Here is a 23,310-nt window from a genome sequence, read left to right on the forward strand (position 1 = left end):
TAGTGAAGACAACTTTAGAGGGCCGCAAGGTAATAATATAACAATTTAAGGACGTCATACTGATATTTTGGCCCCCTTGCATTACCCCTGAAAAATGTATTACCAGCAATGCATAGGTATTTATTAGTGAATCCAGCTTTAAAGGTGATTGTTTTGCAGCGTTTGTTGACCTAGCTGTGGTCTTAGGTAGGTGTTTATTCAAAGGCCCTAAGGCCTTGCTTGCAACGCCAATATCATCATCATCAGCAGCAGCAGCAGCCGCAGCAGCTGCAGCAGGAGCAGCCTTCTATGCCCACTGCACGGCAAATGCTTCTCCCATAGATCTAAAATTATCCCGGTCCTGTGCTAACTGTGAACAATTTATCCCCGCAAACGTTTTGATCTCATCTGCCCACCTAACTTTCTGGCGCCCCCTGCCACGCTCGCCTTCTCTAGGGATCCACTCCGTTAGCCTTAATGACCAACGGTTATCTTGCCTTCGCATTAGATGCCTGGCCACACTCGCTTCTTCTTAATTTCTACTAACATGTCCTTACACGCGTTTGTTCCTTGACCAACTCCGCTCTCTTCTTGTCCCTCAATGTTTCATCTATCACCTTCCGTTCCATTGCTCGCTGACTCGTCCTGAATTTAAGTTGAACCCTCTTAGTGAGCCTCGAAGTTTTTGCCCCGTAGGTGAGTACCGGTAAGATGCAGCTGTCATACACTTTCTTCTTCGGGGACAATGGTAGGCTGCCCTTCATTATCTGAGAATGCCTGCTCTTCAAATATGCTTATTATATTGCCACCAGAAAAAACAGTTTCCCAACAATGCATTCTTGTAGTACAGTCAAGCCGACTTTAAAAGGGCTCCGCGTGGAGTCGTTGTGAAATTCAGTCGCTGTGAAAATGACCATTACACATTTTCTACTCTCACGTAAGTTCCGTGGAAATGTCCTTTCCAATTTGATTATCATGAATACCAGACGTGTTTTAGATCATATTTCTCCGACATTTTCTGTTAAATTTCCTGCGCGACTAATCTCTCCGCGATGCATTGAAAGTACCTGTCTACCTGCAATCAAACAGCTCTCCTATACTATCTACAGTTCGGTTGCAAATAAAATAACAACTAATATGGAATAGAATGATGCCAAATTAAATAAACCTATTCCACGTACTACCACATCGTAAAGCATACAGATGGTATATATCCGCTAACCTTCCTAGTGCTTCATAGTGCCACAGGCCGCCACCTGGCCTGTTGGATGAAGGAGACTGCAGCCGTATTGTGGCAACAACAAAAAAATGCATGTCTTCTAGTTAGGCCTCGTGGAGAAATATTCGTTGAAGGTTTCCCGGAAAAAAATTGAACATTGTCGCTGAAATTACGCAATCAGGGTGATGGGGCTAAGATACGTGCGGGCCTATCGTCGCTATTTCTTGAATAGTAAAGAGCTCATAATTACGCCTCTAAGTTGGCTACTCCTTACAAGAGATAAAACATAGTCGGTACGCATGTCACATTTGATGTGTCAGAGTTTTGTCGCAGACGGAAATTATAATAATAAAAGTAGTCGTAGTACACTCATATTTTTATACAAAACATCTTATATACAAAACATCCTTCTCAAGAAGTGAAGTCAGTTTTATAGCGCTCGGCGTAGGTACAGCCTACGTATGCCCCACGTAGTTACAGCCTTTGTAAAAATTTTCTAGACCATGTCGGAAAAGGACAGGCTGCCAAAAATTCAGTTAACAAGCTTATGTCCCCAGCGAGGCTGAAATGTTTTACGCCGGAAAGCTAGAGAAAAACCCTGTCTTTCTTACTGTCATAGAATAATATTGTCACGTTTAAAGGTGAAGCTTATTCTTTGAATTATTTGTGGTCCAGAAATAATTGGAATTGGCCTAAAAACTTCTGATTAAAGGGTGTACAATTTACACATAATTCGGGAGTTCCAACCTCACACACAAATTAGTCTCCTAAACCACCCACGGGCGAGCTGGCCAGATACAATGGCATCCTGTATTAGTGGCAGCGATCACTTGGCTGTTTTTGAACTAAGAAACATTTCAGTAAGGTAAGGAATTTGGCTAGTTAGTTCTGCATGTTCTAAAACTGCGCTTGAGGTTACTAAGGACACACTTTTTTTAAGGAATACAAACGAACGACGTGGACACGACCAGCGAACGAACGCTTGTGCTGAAAGTACACTGTACAAAATGGTACAAAATGTACCTGAAAGTACAAAATGTATCTGAAAGTACATTTTTCAAAGCACTTAGAGAAACTTACGTTCTAATTTTTTATAGACAATCTCCCCTAGAGATACTGGCGAACTCAATCCCACAAAGATCACAAAAGCGGTAGCTGCGTACATTTTCTTTTTTTGCACCCTTCAAGTCGTTGAGGAACACTAAGGACTTGCTCCGCTTATGAATGGACTCGTCATTACAAATAACAGGGCATGTGTTACATGTCCTGCGATTTTTCAACGCCTCGTGTCTTTTAATCTTTTAATCTTTTAATCACTCTAATCCTTCACTGAACTTCATGTCTATGCACTTGTATTTTTTTCTACTCGGTTTCTGGCGTTTGGTGATATGCGCTATCTTTAATGTGCACTTGTGGGCTTAGTTTCACTTTTACGGATTTGCTTACATTTGATTATATACGCGCGTACTTACAAAAGTTTTAATACCATGTTTTTCCATTTTTATTTGATCTTCGTCGACTTGTGCATTTTTTGTCCTTTTTTGCATTGTGTATACTGTGTTTGGCCTCTTTCTGTGTTATTTTCTGCATTATGTATTCGGGCTATTCCTGTTCTTACTGTTTCGTACTTACCTTAGTTTGTAATAGCGTGCCCCTCTGTCCTCCCTTACTTTATGCCCTACGTGCCTGTGTCTTGCAAAGGTATATAAAATGCCGTAAGGACGCCCACCCGCAAGGTAAGCAAAGTAACATGGGCTGTGTTTTCAAAGTCAAAACATGCAGCCGAAATCGCGAAAAAGCTTCTGCCAAACCGTGCCACGACTTCTGATGCCTGGCTTCACAGTGATTCCAGAAAATCATGAGTGGTCAGAGAATTGAGGGCACATCAGCTAGAATGAATATCTTTTTATTGCGTTGGAACACCTCCTCGTTTATTGTCCGTGACGACTCCTTTGTAGCAAGAACACGGTTTGACCAACCCTTCACAGAAAGGCTAACCGCTGTTGCCTGGAAAATGGGAAGAAGAATTACGTCAGTTCGAGTGCATAACAGCTTTTAGATCGTGTGATTGCCTTTTCCAGGGCACTAGACACAATTGGCTTAGAGTGACAGTTTCGGGGGAACATTTATTCCAAAATAAGTGTGAAAATCTGGACACTGCGAGATTAAGCAACCTAACATCCCGTTGGGAGGCCATGAATATTACACCTAAAAAACTAGGCGTCCGGTGTTCTTCCGTCCCGCGCGACTGTGTCTGTAATAAAGATTTGTTTCTCAACAACCTGACCTACATTTATTACGTCGGTGTGCCTTGTATTGCCGCTGGCATGATGATTTATGTAAGCATATAAGCACACGGTGTTTTGAACTTTTTTTGCGTTGGGGTAGAAACTAATTATTTACGACGAAACACAACAGCCACGCAAAACAAACGTCTTGTAAACGTTCTTTCAGGGGCCGACAGTTTCATGCTTACTCTGTCACTGCCCTGCAGAATATTATACCCGAATACTTTAGCTCACGAACGACCATCTTGTCAAGCACAATTAGGAAGACCACAACTGAGCATGCCAACCCTTAATTCTATATCAACAGTTAAATGGGCCCTGAAGACAAAATGCAAGTTTGCTGAATTTTAAAAAACTAGCCTGTGGTAATTCATTGATCAGCCTTGTTATAGGTCACATAAAGGTTTCTAAACAAAAACACGCCAAAAATATTGAAAAGTTTTCACATTTCGCGCTGTTACAGGGACGTAATATGGACATTGCATAAACATGTAGCAATAACTGGGTTAACTGTACGTCAGCATTCAAGTGATAAAATGAAACGGTGCTACACGCCCCATTACAATCGTCCTGCCATGTTTATGCCGGTAGCTTTCGTGGGCGCCCGCCACTCCCACAAAGTCTCCGGCATCACAGAAGAATCGCCAATGCTTCGTCCCCCTTCACCTAATATCTCCATTACTTGTTGGAAGTTCGCGCGAAAACTTCTAACATTGTTATTAAGACAATGAAGTATTTTTATAAACCAAACTTGTAATTTCTCATCATGGCTGCTTTAACCGGTATCATCAGCCCCCCTCATACAAGAGCGGCAGTCATGATTTTCTGTTCTTTTAAAACACCTAGTTGCCTGTTAAACAACGTGCGCCATACGTTCGCCTTGTACTCTTAGCAGCGGCTTTAACGGAAACCATTGTGTCTACTATGCAATGCTTCTTTGAAGTTGCAGGGCTTGGCACGCATCGTGCGCCCGTTGAGGAGAAACAAGTCAAATGGTGAATTGTGGAGCAGCTGCACGATCGGCGTGCATGCTGCTTGAAAGCAGTAAAACTTACAGGACGGAAAGAAGAACAGCAAGAAAGTGGTGAACGCTGTCACGATGCCAGAAAACGGTCCGGCCATCGAGCCCAGTCCACTCAGTCCTTGGCGAAGTTGGCAAGCTATTCCGGAGAATATGCTCCCCAGCTGCTGGGGATTGGCAGCTTGACGAAGCAGACACTGAAAGTAAACAGTAAAGCAGAAGTGAGAACCAAGCCTGCCTTGGGCAAGACAGTAGAGCATAATTTTGGCGAGAAAAGTAGAATTGCATCCCGCATGAGCCGATAAAGAATATTCCGCACATTTGTGAACTGTACGCGGAATTTCTTTCACAAGCTTGTGTGGCGCCATCAGACACGTGAAGTAGGTCAACAAAAATATTAGGACTCGGCAATTCAAACCATGCGTAAACAACATAGACAAAAAAGACTTACGGTTAGATATCCTAACAGACTTAGGGCGCAAATTCTAGTTCAAGCGAAGTCGTTCAAGGCGTAGTCAAATATCCTCCGGAAGAGGAGGTTGTGTGATAGAGGTATAAATGCTTTGACGAAACGAGGGCGATAAAACACACCTCAAAATGTTTCCGTTTTTTAATCATCATGAAGGATCCAGTCGTGGATACTTTGGATGCGTGACCACCTCTTTTTCTCTCTCTTGCGGACATAAGCCTTAGCCCGATTCACGCGCATTATTTCGGCTTTCGAAGCCCGCAATACGACATTTCTCGCATTCCTCTAGCATACCGCCCCAACCGGACATTGCGTTGCGACCGTATCAATGGTCACGTTTGCTTGCTTGTCGGCTGTGTCCCAAGGGATCCCGGCCGACTAATAAGGGGGTGGGGGGGGCAGGGGGGGAGGGGGAGCACGTTACTTTCTGTGCTTTCGACTGGTGCAAATAAAGTGTCTTATGTATGTATATGCCGAGATGTCCTGTTAGCGCCTACCCAATCATAGATGTTCGATGTCAAACGGGAATTTTAAAACAGCTACTTGTACAGCACACGACGTCCAGTGACGTGGCGGCATACTTGTTGAAACGAGTGGGAAGTATAGCATTGTCGTAAACGACGAGTAGAAAAGACGTCACTGATGTGATTTACTTGGTGGAAGTCTCCGTACGTCGAAGCTGCTTCACCATTGACGTAGACAATGACTTCTCCGTGTTTCTATGGCAACGCCGACAATTATTCAGCTGTCTACTGGTCTCTTTTCTCTACACTTACGTTATACTATACCGAAGTTCTCAGTTCGATACGTCTTCGTTTTATCTGCGACCTGCAGTTTTGGGCTTCTCCAAAAGAGTGAATTTCAAGGTGAGCTGCGTGATACAATTGTAACACGATGATTATACTTCAACAAAGGACGTACTTTACATTAATGCTTTCAGCAATATTGCAGCGATCAGGTGGCGTGGTTGGCCATTCAAATAAGACTACCCCATATTCCGTATCACGCTTGCTTACTGTGAATTTACCATTTAAAATTTATCATTGGTAATTTTCTTTGTTGGCCGATGACGCGCCCGGGAGAAGGTGTTGCCTTAATTGTCACGGCATTTTTAATGGAGGACACAAAGTAATACTTGATACAGAGCACAATGGTAACTTATCGGTGCATCAATTATTTAAATGACTTCATTGAATATAATACCGTCTAAAAAGTGGGATTGCTTACTAATATCGCTCTGGAGGAAAAGATACTGAAAGGGAAACTAATCAAACAACTCGAAATTTCAGCTGTGTAGAGTTATTCCCCGAATGTGTATTGATTACAATCCCAATTTCTCCTTCGGTTCACTATAACTTTTTTGAATATCGAACCAACTCGATCAATCCAAAGCAACTCTACTTGATAGTTACTTAGTGCAACAAAATTGCAAAAATAGGGTAGTATTTGCCTCTGCCTCCCGCATCATACAATTGGGATTTGTTAATAAGCGCTGACGGCTGTGAGAGGTTACAAGAGACGAGAGCGAGTAGTTGGGAGAACCCAACTTTCTCCACATGGCCTTTACAATTCCGGTGCAGGATAATCCTCAAATCGCTGCATTTACCACTGACAGGTAATTATGCCAGGCAGTACGAATTTCGTGCAAGGAAAGGCAAAGATTTTTTTTCAGCGGTAAACCGATGTCTTCGGTTTTGTCAATCTGGTGAGAGTTGAAAGTGAATCAAACTACCGAGGAACCTTTTACCAGGTGACGCAATAATGCAGAAAAAATATTATCCTTTAAACAGCATAGGCCAGCAAAAAATGCTTATGCGTTTTTTTTTTCAGTGATGTAAAGTGGAAATAAAAACTGTTTTAGCGGATTGTAAACGTACGACATTCAGTAATCAGAACGTCCCATTGTAGACGTGAAAACCCACAATAATCATATAACAACGTAACTACTTCTGCCACGGTCGAAACCGCACGAAGAAGACTGGTTGTTTTTTCTAGAAACTTCCCTTACTCAGCTACCCTAAGATGTAGCCTATGTAACTCCCTCTTCTGAATGAATTTATAGGTTAGTTTAGTCATGTCAACCAACTCGAAGTCAAGGTAAAGTGTTTAGGTATGTATGCTTTGCTTTCAAATGTCTCTATCAAATATATGCCGTAATTTCTGAAAGAATTTGTACAAAATGTTTTACTCAATATGACAAAGCTACACTTCTACAAGCAATACTTTCGGGGTCTTTCGTAGTTCTAAAATGAATTTTCTTTGTAGCACTGTCGTGATGTACATAATGTGCCAGTTTTATGTGCTTTATTAGCTGCACGCGTTTGAAATTAACACATTTTTGTTTAGTACGTGATTCAGTTATTTACCTTCGATCGCACCACTTCAGTTTGCTGAATGTAGAAATCACACATGAAAGCTAAACAATTATGGTGAAAATGACGCCGAAGGCTATGCTTAATGCGATTATTAGATATTTGTTCTACAGCATTCTTGTCTGTCCAAACAAGGTGGCTTGGCAACAAAAAGTGTAAATCTCAAATCCAACTCACCCCAATCGTTTCAGTGAAGTCACTTATAGCTTGTGGCTGAAAAGAGAAAAATAACCCTTTAATAGATGCAGCGCAGATTAGACATACTACTTCCACTGAAATATAGCTTTCATATCCGGCTGTGCTCCATCACTTTAAAGGGAATTTTCCACGTTCCTTTTAAACAGTGGCCGATATCACAAGGCTGGCGCTTATGCATCGCCAACCAGTGTGTCTCTATTTGGCGTATGCTGGCGTTAAATGCACCGACATCAAGGAACTTTTATTTTTTTATAATCCTTTCCCGAAAGCGCAGGAAGGCAAATCTTACAATTAAGAATGGTTCGGATTTATGTAGTTCAGAATACATATCGTTGCTAAAACGTAATTTGAATATAATTACAGTAGTTTTGTTGTTAAAGAGAAGTAAAAACTGTCCGAGATGTGATTATTCAACGTTATTTTCACTGGAATAGTCGCGTGTTTCGTGGTTAAAATACGTATCTCTATATTTCGCTAACAATGTGTAGAAAAAGATACTAATGGTTTATTTTCGTGATGATGTAAATGAAAGCACAGGTACAGTATAGTAAAAGTAATAAACTCTCGACCTTCACGTGAGCACACAGGCTTACTGAGCGAACTTAACGGCTGCACGAAAACCAAGGAAATTACTCCGAGGGTAGCTAAGGAGATTCGAGGCATAAAATAAATAAATCCCGCAAAGAAGACTGCCGTGACGGATCGATGGACTTGATAAAAAAAAGTGTGTGTGATTACTTTGGCAAGCCACATTTTATTATTTTGGCAATTATTTTCTCTATATTATTTGGCAATTATTTTGGCAAGCCACATCTTCCGTCGTGTACAGGCGAATGACGACGCCAAAAAACAAGTAAAACTAACTTAACCGAAGCAGCGCGCCCAACTACCCTAACCTCCAGACGGTGAAAGAGGTACAGGCAGCACCAGCCAGGCGCATGTTGCCTGGGCGTCGCCTGCACAACGGGCTTCTTGCGACTCTGCCAACCAGTGTCATTAATATACAATTTCTTTTCGTTGAGCTTGGCACAGCTCAAGCCAATATGCTTTCTTTATATTTTGTATCATCTTTAATGAAACCATTTTCAATCGTTGTTGTAATCTGTGCTCGTGAAAGCTAATCTAGAGGGTATTTTAAATAAAAACAGCGGGAATTATGTACTTATGCTTTTGTATCAAATACGCCCAAAGTTTCCTTTGCACTGAACAATGTTGGCATGCATCAGCCTTGCCACTAGTTATAGTCCTTAAAGTCTTCCCTACGTATATTCGTGCTCACAATATTTGGATTAACAGAAGCACTTTTAAAACATGTACTGAAAACATATTCACAAAAGGGACAAAGCCAGAAAGATCGACAACACAAAATCGACGCAAAAAAGTAGCCGGGGTTCGTCAAAATAGTTTCTCGTGCAAAAATGGCGTAGCGTATTTGTCTTATAATGTAAAACCTTCAAAAATTTGCATACATACCGATGCCGTTGTTCCAGATGTGCAGAAATTCGTGTCCTTTATGCACTGTGTAAAGATATTTAAGCAGAAAGTCTGGCGTTAGTAGTTACGAAAAATAAAAAAATCATTGGTACATGATAACAGCTAAAAAAAAACATGCTGGCCCGCTAGTGAATTCCAATCAGATTGAAAAAAGTTAACACGTAAAGCTATACTAAGAAGTACTTTATGCGTTCCCTGTGATGTATAACGGATTGAACACAACCGACAAAATCCCGCTTCGGTAATTGGGAAAATTAATAAGCTGTCTTATGACATTTACAAACTGCCTTTTCCATACCACCAAGAAACCCCTTATGAACACCGTAACGCCTCCCTCTAATATGTCCTCCTAGAACTCCGCTTCTGCGACAATTCTACGGAGACTGACCTTTTGTTGCTCTGTATGTTCATAGGTTAATTGCAAGCTAGGTCATTCCTTGTTGGTATCACTTTCAAGATGGAGCAGCAGGAGCGGACTTCAGCCGCATTACAGTTACCGAATTATTCGCCTTCAAAGGCTTCTGTACTTTCATTTTGGCAGCTTTCATTGCCATTAGATTGTATTCTTGTTCGGGAAAAGCGTGGCCACCTACTAACTTCACCAAAAATAGTCACATATCCCTATACAAGTGTATCGATTTATATTCATGCTTATGTGTGATCTTCTCCACCGTTAAGATAAACCATTTTGTTAGTCTTTAGATATATCTATTCATGGTGTAAAAGAACCCGGTTGTTGCATACAGGACGTTGGAGGTTATGACGATTGACGGACAAAGTGTTTCCTCACAGTAGGTTTGTTGCCTTTCACCGACATTCGTGTACTTGTGCCCAAAACTTAAAGCGACCGCATTGTGAGGGCCTTTCACAGTTTGTGCGTAGGCTTTGAATAAGTGGGTTGGATAAGTTGGAACACGTTCGAAATGTCGTTTCATATACTATGCAACTTATATCTATGTAAGTAGGCAACAGTGAACATCCTGTAGCTTATATAAAACGCGGAAGACCATAGAAGCCCCCCGAAAAGCTGCAATAGAATAGGAAAGTGTACAATTTTCTGTTTGTACACCTGTCAAACACTGCTTGACTTAACGACGTGCTACCACAGAATCCATTTTTCTGTCTCGGTCATAATTTCAGTGGAAGATCAAGATGTTCATAATCAAAACAAGTGAAATCTTGTATTGGCAGCCTCATCCATGCAGCCTATCCGAAGCCTGTCCCGACACCCACGTCATAATTGTTTCGCAGAAATGGGTAATTTCATGTTTTTTAAAAACCAGGAAGACAAACTGTGGGCTTTTCCGTAGTAGTAATATATTCTATTCTTACAAATGCACAGTCCGCATCGTTACAGACCCACAAAAACGCCATGTTAGAAAACGAAAATGTCTAAGCTGGTGGTAACTTGGCGCAAAAAATGAACGTATGATAAAAGTAACAACAATGCATCTTTTTTTTATGAATTCACTTTTGTCCCGTAATATGCGTGATAGAAAAATTCAGAAACGTTTCCCTGAACTTAGAACGCGTTGTTTTTTTGTGTCGTAAATATCTACAACTATGGCACCCGCGTAAAAGCTCCTTATTTGACAGCCTCATTAGCAGCGTTCATTGCACTTTTACCAAATAGTTGTTTGATGCGCAGTGTCTAATAGTTGGAAACATGAATGCTGTCACTTTTTCTCCAAACCGAACAAAGAGGAGTAGTATGTGGGACAGGCGTATTACCGATGATGCGTTGCCCGTGCTTGGAATCTTTGGAAGGAGAAGAGTGATGGTGCTGTTGCAAGTAACGTTGGTTTTAAAGAAGTTTGTGCAATTTTGCTGTCCACAAAGCGAAAGATTACCCAGTTTCAAGAAGCTTGAAATCCCTGTGGAAAAAGAAAGAACACAACGTGATTACTGATGACAACAAAAAAATAACGGGATTCTTATATGTTAGTTTTAGCACGAGTACGGGATTAATATACAATCTCCATAACTTGTGAGAATGAATTTTCACCTCCACGCAAATGCCTCCACGCGTGGTGGAATTTCCGCCTCCCCGCATAGAAACTTTAGGATCGACCCGGTTACCTTTTACGAGGTACGGAAGCACGTTAGGATTTAGTCCCAGAAATAAGTGGTCGTGTTGTAGGGAAGAAGAAAACGTGTTCGGGGGTCTCCCGACTTTCACATAGGAGGCACCCTGCACCCCAGGGAAGGAAGAAGCCGCGCTCCTGTTGACGGGCCATGACTTGCGAAACTGCCGCGTGGACGCGAAAGAAAGAGCCCTTAGTTCCGACTTAAATGGGCGATAGCTTAACTCGCTTAAGCACATCGTCTCTACCCGGAGGGACAGAAGGCTGACGGTACAGGGGTGGCAGTGTCTGTGCTACCAAGTCCCAGTTTAGCTTTCGCGGCTTTACAGCGAGCACGTATACGGAAACGCCTTCAGTGAAATCACCGCGCTCGCTTTGTCTTTGTAGAAACCGGCGATTCGGGAGCCGTAATCGACATAAATTGAGGTGGCAAGCCACTACCTCAAGTAGAGGGAGCCTAGGCATTGGATGGCCGGTTGAATGAACTGGTCAGCTCCGTGACGGAAATAATAGAAGCGTTGGACTGCGAGTTAGAGTTCTAAATTTATCAGTCCGGTGCCGCCCCGCATCCCCTTTACGCTGGAGAAAAAATTTGTGCGGCGTATCAGTTCGTATTGGACCGCCAAACAAACACCGCCCACGACTGGTGTAGCCTCAGTACCGAGCTGGCATCAATAGGGGTACTGCGCGCTGCGTACAGGATCGCGGGGTAAGCCACCATGCTGTACAACAGGGACTTAGTGTAAATGGATACGTTCCGGTTCCTCCCTGGGTGACGCTTCCATTCCGCCGCGTCAACTTTCGATTTCCACCGAGGCGCCACCGCCTGGACGCGCGTAACTTTACACCTAAATATGTTTCAACGCGGTCAGACCACCGTATGTTGCACTTGCGCGGTTTGCATTTCCAGCTCCCCAAACAGGCCCCCTCTGATTTTTAGAGGTTCAGTTCGGCATCGAAAAAGCGGCAAAACAGGTGTGCCAGTTTCAGCACTTTCCCAGCTTGGGTAACCGTTGAGCAGACAAAAGCGACGTCGTCGGCCCATGCCAGAACTGGACGTTCCCGCCCGGCTATAACAATGCCTTCACTTCTCTTGCAAGAGGCAACCATGCGACACAGAGGCTCCAGATAAAGGGAAAGAAGCAGTGTAGAAATAGGACATCCCTGCAGGACCGAGTTTTAAACCGTGATTAGGACTCCTAGTTGTCCATTTAAGATTATGCTCGTCGTGGTTTGAATTTAGCAGACCGGCACCCACTCCAACGTGATGTCTCCTTATCCGCAGGGCCGTAGAAGTGGGAACAGAAATGACCGTTCTACCCTGTCAAACGCCTTCCTGAGGTCGGGCTGAATCACAGCCAGCGGAACTAACCCTGGTTCTCTCTCCTCGCATGTATACATAGTTCTCATCTTGGGCAGGTTGGAGTTTATTGTTCCGCCTTTAAAGCCACACGCCTGGTGTGGGCCTACCATCCCACAAAGGGCTGTTTCGAGTCGTTGAGCGAGTATCCGAGCCAGGATTTTGCAGTCAGCAGGCAGAAGGAAGATTGGGTGGAAATCCGGGGTGCTTGGGGTTGAACCAGATTGGGGCGTCTTTGGCACGAGGACCAGATGGCTGTTTCGCGTGGAAGGGGGTAGTAGCTCTATTTGCAGTGTGACCTCGAAGACTGTAGCGAGCATCGGGCTTAAACCTTTTTAAAACGCTTCGTAAAATTCTGAAACAGTCCTTCTGGACCTGAGGACTTCTTTGGGGGAATTTTTTTACGGATTCTACCTCGGCTGCCGTTATTGGAGAGTGAATTGCTTCTCTTAAGTTACCAAAATCTGTGGGACCTCGCTAAGAACGTTCTCGTGGACGGGATCTAATGTGGTTTGGAAGTTTAAAAGGCGGGAGTAGTAGTCTTCAAAAGCGCTTGCCACTTCCCGCGGTCCCTGTGCGAGCTGACCACGGTGGTGGACTTCAAGGATGTTTTTACGGCTGGCGTTCTCTCTTTCGAGTGTGCGGAATATTTTAGAGGGCTGGGTCTCGGACTCAACCCTCTTCTCCCTGCTGTGGACCAAGGAACTCCCGTAGCGATGTTGTAATGCCTTGGGCAGCTCTTTCTTTGTAACTCGGATATCGTCACGGAATTCCCCAAGCTCATCTTCATCCGCCTCGATGAATGGTCGATGCCTGCCTACTGTGGTCGTGCATTCTTTATTTGAAATCTCAAAGATTCCCACTCGTTAGAACCGATCGTGTGGGATTCTAGACATTTAATTTGGTCCTGCGCGTGTTCTACAAATTCTGCGTTTTAGATGAAGGCGGCATTAATGATCCAATCAGAATTCAGTTTTCCTTTTTTTGGTTTACATCTTAGCTGATTTCACATGTTACTCAACCACGGTCAGACAGCGGGACGGGTGCCACGACGTAGTTTTGTACTCGCGAAAATAAGTCGTCCGAGACGTAGAAACGAACCAGACTTGCCTGAGAGGCACCACACCATCTCGTGTATCGGGAGTAGCCCACTCACGTCGCAAGACTGCGTCGGCCAAGTCAGAATTCAAAACGATTGACTTTAAAATGCGCGACGAGACATCGGTCCGTTAGTACGCGAGAGTCAGGCGGCTTACTCACTCGCCTGTGACTGTGGGGAGAACAATCACGCTAACTGATCGACACAGAATGATAGGGCACACGTTGCACGCGCGGGCGCCTAGTTTAAGTGTGCGCGTTCGGCACGTTCGTTCTACGTCTTCGACTTGCTTCTTCTACGCCGTTATAGCAACAAAGACGGAGTTGAAGTCCTTGCGGAAGCCAATAAGAAGCAAATCGGCTGCAATTGTGGATTTGAACCATCGTGATGGTCGTGAAGGTTACCTACAGCTTCGCTACCTTCACGTCTTACGTGCTTGGGTGTGCTTCATTCATTTTTTATTTAATGGGACAATATGCTTCATCGTAAGTGACACCCGCGAGACTTGTCTCTGGCGAAGGTAAGGTTTAATGAAGAACGACTTGAACACTCACCGCCCAATGAACTGCCCAAGAAACCCTCTATTATCGGTCCAAGAGCGTTTATAATGCCAGTGGGTGTACCCGTGTTGAACATCGCAGTCAGCACGCACTGTAGTGAAGAAAATGGATATTTAGAATCTCAATAACCATTCACATGGAATAAAACTCTGATAATAAGATTTGCGGGAAGGACTGGGGCAAATTATTACTTTGATATTTGAGTACAGGTGACTCTCTTCTTAATGCAAGGATAAAAATGTACCTTTTTCGCATGTGTGTTTCAAATACAACTGAAGAACCGGCTTCACACTTGTAATAGCTGCGTGCGCACTACATCATGTGCAAATGTTCCGAATTTATGAATTCTTGTTTAATATTTTCGACGTACTTTCTTATTCGACACAGTTAAGATTCAATAAGTTTAGATCGAATGTGTTACGGAAGTGAAGGATAATCGCATGCCCTTTACTACAGCTTCAGCTAAACCCAACTTCGTTCGGAGCCACCACTCGGGAAGCATTGTTTGAGCGTTTCCCACTACCAGTTTTCTTTAGGGTTTGCTCCAGGAAGAAATAAACACTCTCGTTCTAGGAGAAACCAGTACCGTTTTTGTGTGACTATTGCCGCCGCAATGAAAACAGCGGTGAATAACTTAGGTGTTGGCAGATTACAAGAACACATCAAGTACATCCTAACGTAATAAAGTTTCACTCACTTGCAACAGTTTTGTGAAGCCTGTGACAGTCTGCTGTTGGTTCTGAAAAAAAAAAACACCGTATAAGCCAGACTAGCATGACGGCTGCGCCAAAGCGATATAAAAGCATAAAAACATATATATCCATGCCAATAAAACTGCCCTACTTGTACAATCCTAAAAACTACAAGAATTATCATACAGTGTTGGCAGCCTGAATCTGTTGCTTACTTTCACAATAATCTCAGTACTTACGGTAAAGAATATCGCCGGCCTAAGTTATTAACAGACGTTATCGCGATTATCAACGCTTATTACGATGATCGGCAAGCATGGTGCAGGAACCGCGGGAGTCGAAGCAAAAGTACTGGGGTAGCGGTGATGTCAGCCTTGCCAGCGCCCCATGCTTCTACAATGTAGCAGATAAAATATACTGACCACTAGCCACTTTGTATGTCTGTTTCATTCGTAGTGCTGACAACCCGCGCTGAATCTCTCGGTGTCCATACATAATAAGGGACGCATAAAGCCAGCTTTTCTTGCCGCGAGCCCACAACTTCTAATATCGCAGTATACGAATATACCAATGCTTCCTCTGTTATCTACCGACTTTATAAACCAAGAATCTGCGTCCTGAAACGGGAACAAACTAAAAGTAGCCATGACATGAATTATGTTGAACTGTCAAGCACAACTTCAGGAAAAAAGACATTGATAGGATAGAAGCTCCTCTGTCTTATCAATATATTTTTCCTAAAGTAGGGCTTGCCGCTTAAACTGAATTAATGCTATAACATATCACCTACAGCGTATCGACACATTAGTTCAATTAAATACAGAAACTTTCCAGTGTATCCTATCAAATGGGAACCAGGTAGAGCAGTTCTCTATTCCCCTATTTCTGCATCGCCAAGAGTCGGCCTGGTAATGACATCATTGCAGGCATATTTTCGCGTGCCACATCAATACATATTTGTCATTGTGGACATTCCTGGGTTGCTACCTAAAAAACACCTCTAAATGCTTCGCGATAGCTAACCTACTTTGGAAACGTTACTGATTGGGGCATTGCCAGCCGTTTAACAACTTGATCGCATACGAGCTTCGGCTGAAGTATCAGTTCCCCTACTTACAAAGAAATCAAGCGTGCCAGACCCAGCTGACGGCGGAAAAATACGTAACTTAAGTTTCGCCAGACTTAAGTTCCAAGCTTTTTATACTTTTCTCTGCGTCAGGGTAGCGCCGTCTTTTGCCTTTCTTGCATTTTGGTGTACGCCCTTTCTATCAGCATTTATATAAATCCGTTTGCATCTTTTAATTAGCGCTAATCAAAGCTGAGTGAATAATTCAAGCAGGCGTGACTTACAGCACTGGTTCCGCACAGATTCACAGTTCCACCAAGGCACTGAAAAAACAACATATGAGGGCAGAAGGTGAGATTTATTACGATGATAAAGGGTTGGGAAGGGGACTACACAAGATTTTCAGATGAACTGAGGAAGCTCACTTTTCAAAGGACAAAAAACTTGCAACCCCATACGAAACTTCCGACAAATTTTATCGTTTCTGTAACAGGTTGTCAAGGTGTGATGCTATCGGTGTGTGAAACAAATCTTTATTTTATATTTCCCAGCATTAGAAGTCAATAGCTATCTAAAGGATTAATATCACATATGGAAGTTATGAAGAAAGGTTTCCTCACTTCTCCAGCAGCGGAAGCCGCGGATCTGCTGTGAGTGGAGCAGCCCGAATCGTCAGAGCTAAACGCGCCAGCAAGAAGAGGTGGTTGCATAGCTAAAGCACATGAGAAAAAATAGTGCTGTGTTCAAATGCGTGCCGAGCTGCTGACGACACCGATACTACTGACGCCATTATTGTTGTGAAACCAACAAAAATATTTATGTTATTCGATATAGGGATGTGTTCTTTGGATGCCGTAAAAAGTTCCGGCTTTTTACGGCATCCGATCAGAAATACATGTGAAAATCAGAAATACGCGCAGTGTGCACTCCAATGTAACTGTGCCTGCAGCTTTGTTTTCTTAAAAATGACCACAACGACCCACAACCACTGCGTTTTCTCATCAAAGCCGTGTATGGGGAAGACAGCCTAGAACCACTGCAGCATGAAGATCAGAATTAATAAATTACCTCAAATATCGTGAGTTTGAGAATTATTGTTCTTGTAAAAAATATCATTGTCCAAAAAAGTAAGAGCAGTGCCAGGACCAGCTTACCAGCTCACGTCCTCGAGACCAACAACGACTGCTGGACAGGGCCCGCCGGGCAGCCAAGTACCAAGGTTTCCTGGACTAAGGAGGTCTCCCACAACAGAACTAATGCGGTTGAATAAATGTTTATTCCTCCTCCTACTACCAAAAGAGTAATTTAGGGTTTATTGGTGGATTTAAAGAACGAATAGGTGTCTCGTCCCTCTCCCTCAATAACGTCAGGATCTTCCGAAATGACACGCCTTAGTTCAGCTTCATAAGTCTGCAATGGGGCGCTTTTTCCACGTCCTTTGCACACAGTGCCAACCATGCGTAGCGCATTAACCGTTTCCTAATTCACGTTTCCTCGCTTTGGCAGAGCCATTGGCAGCCTGTTGCTGCTGTTGTCCAGGAATATCGGCATTTCCTCGCCTTCATTTCCATCTGTTCCTGTTTTGCCGCTGTGCAGCAGCTGCAGACTTAATTCCTAAGGCGCACTAGCTCTAAAGAGAGCCACGGGACCATTCGACACAACGTGCGACGAACGAGTAGGCAGATGGGGCTGAACCGCTCTTGGGCTTGACGTTTCCTCAGAAACGTCGGCAGCGGTGCGAAGGCAGCTCTCTCCACCCTCGAAGGCAACTTTCTCACATTTCCTGCTCTTCTTTTGCTCACTCTGTTGACGGATCGGCGTGAAACATTTGGCCTATAGACACCAATCAACTTTTGTAACTCAATGCCCGGATGAGAGATAGAGGTGAGTATGGAACTGGAAGAACAATAGACTAAGCGAAACAGCGATTAAGCCTTGAAGGGGCGAACTGCTTTCGTTGCTCGGGCAATATTGTCTCCGTGAATTTCCTTTCGCATGAGACTTTATTAAGGAATTGAAATGACAACTAGACGTTTCATTACTTGCCCATTGTGGAACGCCATATATCATTACCGAAGGTGAAAATCAAACTTTTTGTCTTTAAAGGACGAAGTGTAAAATAAGAAAATTTTCGAGCTGTTTATAATTACGTATAGGCTTTTCCGCTCAGCTGTCCTTTGAACGCTGTAACCAGCAGAATAAATTATTTTTTGAAAAGGTTTTCAACTCACTTTGCTGATTCCGAAGACATCACTTAGGGTCGCGTTTGTGCATGTGGTAGCTGAAAGAAACGCAAGCTCCATTAATATTAAGCATTGCAACAAAAAATGTCCTCTACAAATTGACAAACAAAAATGATGCACAGCACGAAAGTTTTTATATAGCCTGAAATCTTCTGACATTTATTGTTTGCATCCCAAACACGGGCCTGTCTGTGCTAATAGGTTTTCTTACATTTACGTTCGGTGATTTCGATGTTTGAATGTAATTTTGCGATTTTAGCTGTTAGTATTCAACGCACGTCACATTTGTTTAGAGTAGGTTTTTCATAAGTATTGCATACGGTACAAATGTCCGAATCCATTGAAAATGATTTAAAAGGGTGGTTTCCTACTCCGCTTTTCGGAGTTAACATCGAAGGGACGAACTTTTAGCGCTCACCTAACATATACGAGCTGCCCGAACCGTTCGCTCATCCTGGATTCTAGAAGATCCGTTGACAAGTTCGGGAAAAAAAGAGCATCCATCTACTTACTTACAAAGTATAATCTAGCAGAATTTTCTTGTTTCGTACTGGAAAACCCCAGCGGGATTATAGGACATGCACTGCGTATGAAACCAACTTCCCCAAAATTCCTGAAGTTTCAATATTCTGGCCCTAAAACTGAGAGACCCGACTCTTTCTTCGTTAGTTGTGCTGCATACTAGTAACATTGATTAAAATGGTTGCAACTGAGGAACCTTTAGCACTTACCAGCAGACGCACACGGCGTCACAATGACTGCTGCAAGGACGATGCCAAAACCATAAACGGAATACATTCTGGCTGGTGAAAAGCTGCCGTGGGCCGATGTTAACAGTGCACGACAATGATATTAATGAAGCTCTAGGGGCAAATAAGGCTCATATATATACGCTACCACTTTGGCCTTCGCACGTGTATGCCCCATTGCTTTTTCTTTGTACCACCACAGTGCTTAGAACCATTCAGTACCACTCTCTCACAAAACCGATCTCAGTGACTCGATCCGGGTTTTTCACTGCGTGATTGTTTTTCAATGTCACCCGCCAGGTATCACCGAACTCTCAACACATGCGGGAGTACTCAGCACGTGTGATGGGCTTCAGATTTCAGTACGCTGTCCTGCGCCAGGTCTACCGCAGCTCTTTCCATGAATTTGTCAGAACGGAAGTCATGAATCCGGAGAGGCTGACGCAGTATTCAGCACACGCGCAGTACAGGGCACGAATTATATTTATGACTTTATTTTTAATCTTCAGGTTGGTGCAAACGCTATAAAAATGACTAAAATTAGTTCCAAACTCGTTTTTTGCTTGTAGTGTAAAATATGATGTCCGTTATTTATGTTCTCAAACGAATCCTTCCAGTAAATGGCATAGTGAACGGCATGTCCTCTGAAGCTGGGCTAACCAAGATTACACCGAGTCCTCTTTAAATGTCTCCTGAGCAACGATTTTGGTGCAAAAATATAGGCCTAGTGTACGACATAAATAGTATATGTTCCAAAAGAATCGGTTGGTTTTCCACACGTGCGTGGGGCTATAAATCACACTGTTTTGACCCACTTCTGTAACCGGACATATAAAGATTTAATTTCCTGCGTTCGCAGTAAAATGACTGCAATAAATGCGGCGTGTGTATTTTGCAGGCTCACATCATTGAAGCCGGACGTGCGCTTCAAGGAGAAATACAGCACCCGCTTCAACGCATACAATAGCACCCAAAACGTCAATGCGAACATCCGTTTTCGCAGAAAATGTGGACTAGGGGCCACTTCTTGCCGTTCGTCTAGCTGCAGTCGAATGTATGAGTTTTACAGCTCAGCTTTTCCTTCTGTCCCGCATATTTCATTTACTACAACCCCAAGTATAACTTAATTTACTGCTTGCTGCACTTTAGTTGCGTATTCACGTGGAGTCAAATTCATTGTTCACTCTTAAGCCTTTTAAATACAATATTCTTTACTGGGAAACTTAAACGCGGAAATTTTGGTATACATATATGTCGCTTTTCTGTGCCTTTATTCGACCACCCGGCCAAAAGTTACAGGCATATTCTTGAGCGATCTGTTGGTATTGACTAGACATTTCTGTGCAAACTGTTAAACCAATAAATAATTGGTGCTCTATTCTCCGTTCCTTAATCATCGCGTACTGGTACCTTGGGTTTTTGGAGCACGCGAGATAAACATGGTAACATGAACACGCAGCCGAATCTGGGATTCTTATCTTGGAGTAACGGGTGTTGGTGGCGTACAACCACTATCGGAGCGTCGGGATGCAGTGCACACGCGTCGAATGAGAGGGAGCAAGAGAAAACGGGACGTCTGGTTAATCCTGGTGAAAAACTCGGTGACAACAGAGGGGCGAAGGAGAATAAAGACGCCTATGTTACTCGTCCCTGCGTTGTCAGCGCTTTGGCAACCGAGAGGAATAGCTGCCGACTAGCCCAAACGTCCATTCTGCTGAAGAGTCTGCTTCTTTCGCAGCTTGGGTGTGACGCAGCGCAGCTTGCAGGGGGTGCGCGTGGGAAGAGGAGCGTCGAACACGTGTAACGGCGCCGCGAACAACACCGCGATTCTGTCCGATGCCACGGTGCCGCTAACAATGCGGCAGATCAGGCCTCCAAGTCAAGCGCAACCGTCAACGTTGGGCCGACACCTCAGCCTGCCCATTGTGGGGTTTTAATGAAGCCCCATGGGCGGAATTTAAATAAGCATCGCAAGGAATCCAAGCCAATCGTGCCCGTTTCTTCATTGCCCACCAAAAGCGGCCCGGAGAGACACATAATTGGGAAACACAGTTCAGTAACCATTTATTATGCCCGCGTGGTATGCCTCAAGCTAAAGACAATGCCCGACCCTTTTCAATTTCGCTGGTCAACCATGTCCGCAGGATGTAATGGCCGAACATATTTTTTGCTTAAGTTTGTCCACGTGAAGTCGACGAGCAAACCTTTCTCTTCATCCGTCTGAAACATCCTAACATCCTACGCGACAATGTCTCGCCAAACTAAAACTTCCATTCTAAAAGCCCTGGGCCATCATTTTTTTTACATGTAGCACTCGTAATGCCTCTAGAAAGACCCGTTCTAAACAATGCATTTGCGTATAGTAGCAAATCCGCTTAAAAAAAGGTTTGGTGAACAGCGCTCTCTCTTAAAGGTATGCAATAAAACGCACCGAGGCTTTCTTATGTTGATATCAGACTACATATTGTTCCCAGAAAAAAAATATCTTCGCAGAAAAGCATTTGTGCACCCTTACAAAAATGCTTTTTTACATTCTGTAGACGTTCTGTTGACATCCTACCAACTTTATTGCTATCCTACATACTCTTACATTCTATTGACAGTCGTCTGTAAAAAGTCTACTGAATGTATGTTGACACCCGTCTGTTGACTGTTGTATGTAGAAAGTCTACTTAATTCACGTTGACATTTGTCTGTTGACGGTTGTATATAGAAAGTCTACCTCATTTTTGTTGACATTTGTCTGTTGACGAGCTTCTGTAGGATGACCACTAAAAGTGTTTTGACACGCTTTGTCTCAAGTTGAATTTAACGCAAACATCTTTTTCCTTCGTCCTGGAGTCCGATTTCAATTAATTCATATTGGTTTTTGCTAAATACCAGGACAGGTTCACAATATTTGGGGACAAACTATTTACTTGACTTTAACCAAATTACGTTACTTTGTTTGAATCAGGTTTTAAACACACACACACACACACAAACACACGCGCGCCCGAGCGCCTGCACGCACGCACGCATGTACGCACACAGACACACATACTCTCTCTCACACACACACACACACACACACACACACGTATCTTTCTCTCTCCCTCTCTCTCTGCATGTATCTTAACACTTGTGCAGCCCGAGAAAAAAAAAGTAGCAAAAGGGAGCAACTTTCACTGTTCGTACCTCGAGCCGCGCAGTTTCTCCCTCGGAACAACCAGTTCGTCCCTCAGCCGCACGGGTTGGTACTTCACGACCCGCTCGCTTTCACTCTTCACGGTGATCAACATGACTATTCAGCGGTTCCGAACAAGCGCCAGCCAGCGGCATCAACCACGCGCAACCGCTCGTCACTGTGTTTTGATTTGCGCAAGCTAAGTGCCATGCATGGTTGAAAGGAACGAATTATGCCAGTAAATATTTCGCGACAGACTACTGGACGTGTCTCCAACAACGGCGATAATCTAAAATCACCTGCTATGCCCACCTAATACGGCCGGCGCAGATGTTTTGGTCGCTCTCGGCCAACCGCCAGCGGTGCCCCTCCCTCTTTGCGTACCTCCGGGAGAAACGCGTCAATCACCGGAGGCAGCCGAAACGCGGCGCGCAACCCATTCCAGATTTCCGTTTTGTTTAGTTACAGCTTGCAACAATAAAGTAAACATGAAGATATGTGCAATTGCTTACGTTCCAGTGTTTCGCGGTATTATATTTTGGAAATAATAACGCGTAGTTTTGTAAACATGCAATGAGAGGCGCGCCTCACCGCGGCATCGGCATCCCGCGGCTGGCGGGTATATATACATGAAGTGCACTGCTAGCATTTGTGCGGTGTCGGTGTCCTGCTTGCAAGCGCTTGTGGTTTCTCGGATGTAGTACGTTTGTGAGCTGGGGTTGTGTTGTTTGTTGTGTTGTGTTTCAGAAAGTGCGCGTGTGGATGTGTGGCTCCGCAAAATGTGAACCCTCGCAGACGAGGTTCCCGAGGCCTAATCTGTTTCTGCTTTCTTTTTTTTTTTCATTTTTGCTCCCACTAAACGATTTTTTAAAGGGCAATAATGACGACGTTCTATTAAGCTGTATTGACACCACGGTCTAGGAATGGCCGGCTTTTCTCACTGCATCACGTTTCGAATATCCTGTCAGAAACGCTTCGGTTAGCAACAGCGATTGAGTATAAAGTCTACAAAAAACTTTCTGTAGAAAGTCTACAGAAACGTTTCAGTTCAAACACGGTGGCCAATGGTTGACAAAAAGTTGGTAGGCTGTTGCTAGGAAGTCTATAGACAGTGAGTAGACAGTCTACTCAATGTTGGTAGCTTTTGTCGACTTTTGTCAACAAACATTGAACTCAATGTTGGTAAAAATTTTTATGAGGGCAGATTAGTGGGGCCGAATTTCAACAGACCCGGTGTGTAGCAAAAGGGCT

The 23,310-nt window shown here is 43.7% G+C and overlaps 1 protein-coding gene and 1 long non-coding RNA gene across 2 annotated transcripts; both read right to left on the bottom strand.

The window, feature by feature from the left end:
* Positions 1 to 4,549: 4,549 nt before the first annotated feature.
* LOC144139187 (uncharacterized) lies at positions 4,550 to 9,065 on the bottom strand. Its single transcript, XR_013316093.1, has 3 exons — positions 9,020 to 9,065; positions 7,526 to 7,561; positions 4,550 to 4,704 (listed from the first exon to the last, which is right to left on the bottom strand). It is a non-coding gene; the product is annotated as an uncharacterized LOC144139187 (long non-coding RNA).
* A 1,586-nt stretch (positions 9,066 to 10,651) lies between these two features.
* On the bottom strand, positions 10,652 to 16,218 carry LOC144139651 (uncharacterized). Its single transcript, XM_077671945.1, has 4 exons — positions 16,186 to 16,218; positions 14,841 to 14,882; positions 14,138 to 14,234; positions 10,652 to 10,914 (listed from the first exon to the last, which is right to left on the bottom strand). Exons 3-4 carry the CDS (start codon positions 14,217 to 14,219, stop codon positions 10,652 to 10,654), a joined length of 345 nt encoding a protein of 114 aa, XP_077528071.1. The 5' UTR covers positions 14,220 to 14,234; positions 14,841 to 14,882; positions 16,186 to 16,218.
* Positions 16,219 to 23,310: the final 7,092 nt, after the last annotated feature.

Source organism: Haemaphysalis longicornis, unplaced genomic scaffold (assembly GCF_048455015.1).
Source record: "Haemaphysalis longicornis isolate Haplotype H1 unplaced genomic scaffold, Haemaphysalis longicornis Haplotype H1 scaffold_5, whole genome shotgun sequence".
NCBI classification, from domain to species: Eukaryota; Metazoa; Arthropoda; class Arachnida; order Ixodida; family Ixodidae; genus Haemaphysalis; species Haemaphysalis longicornis.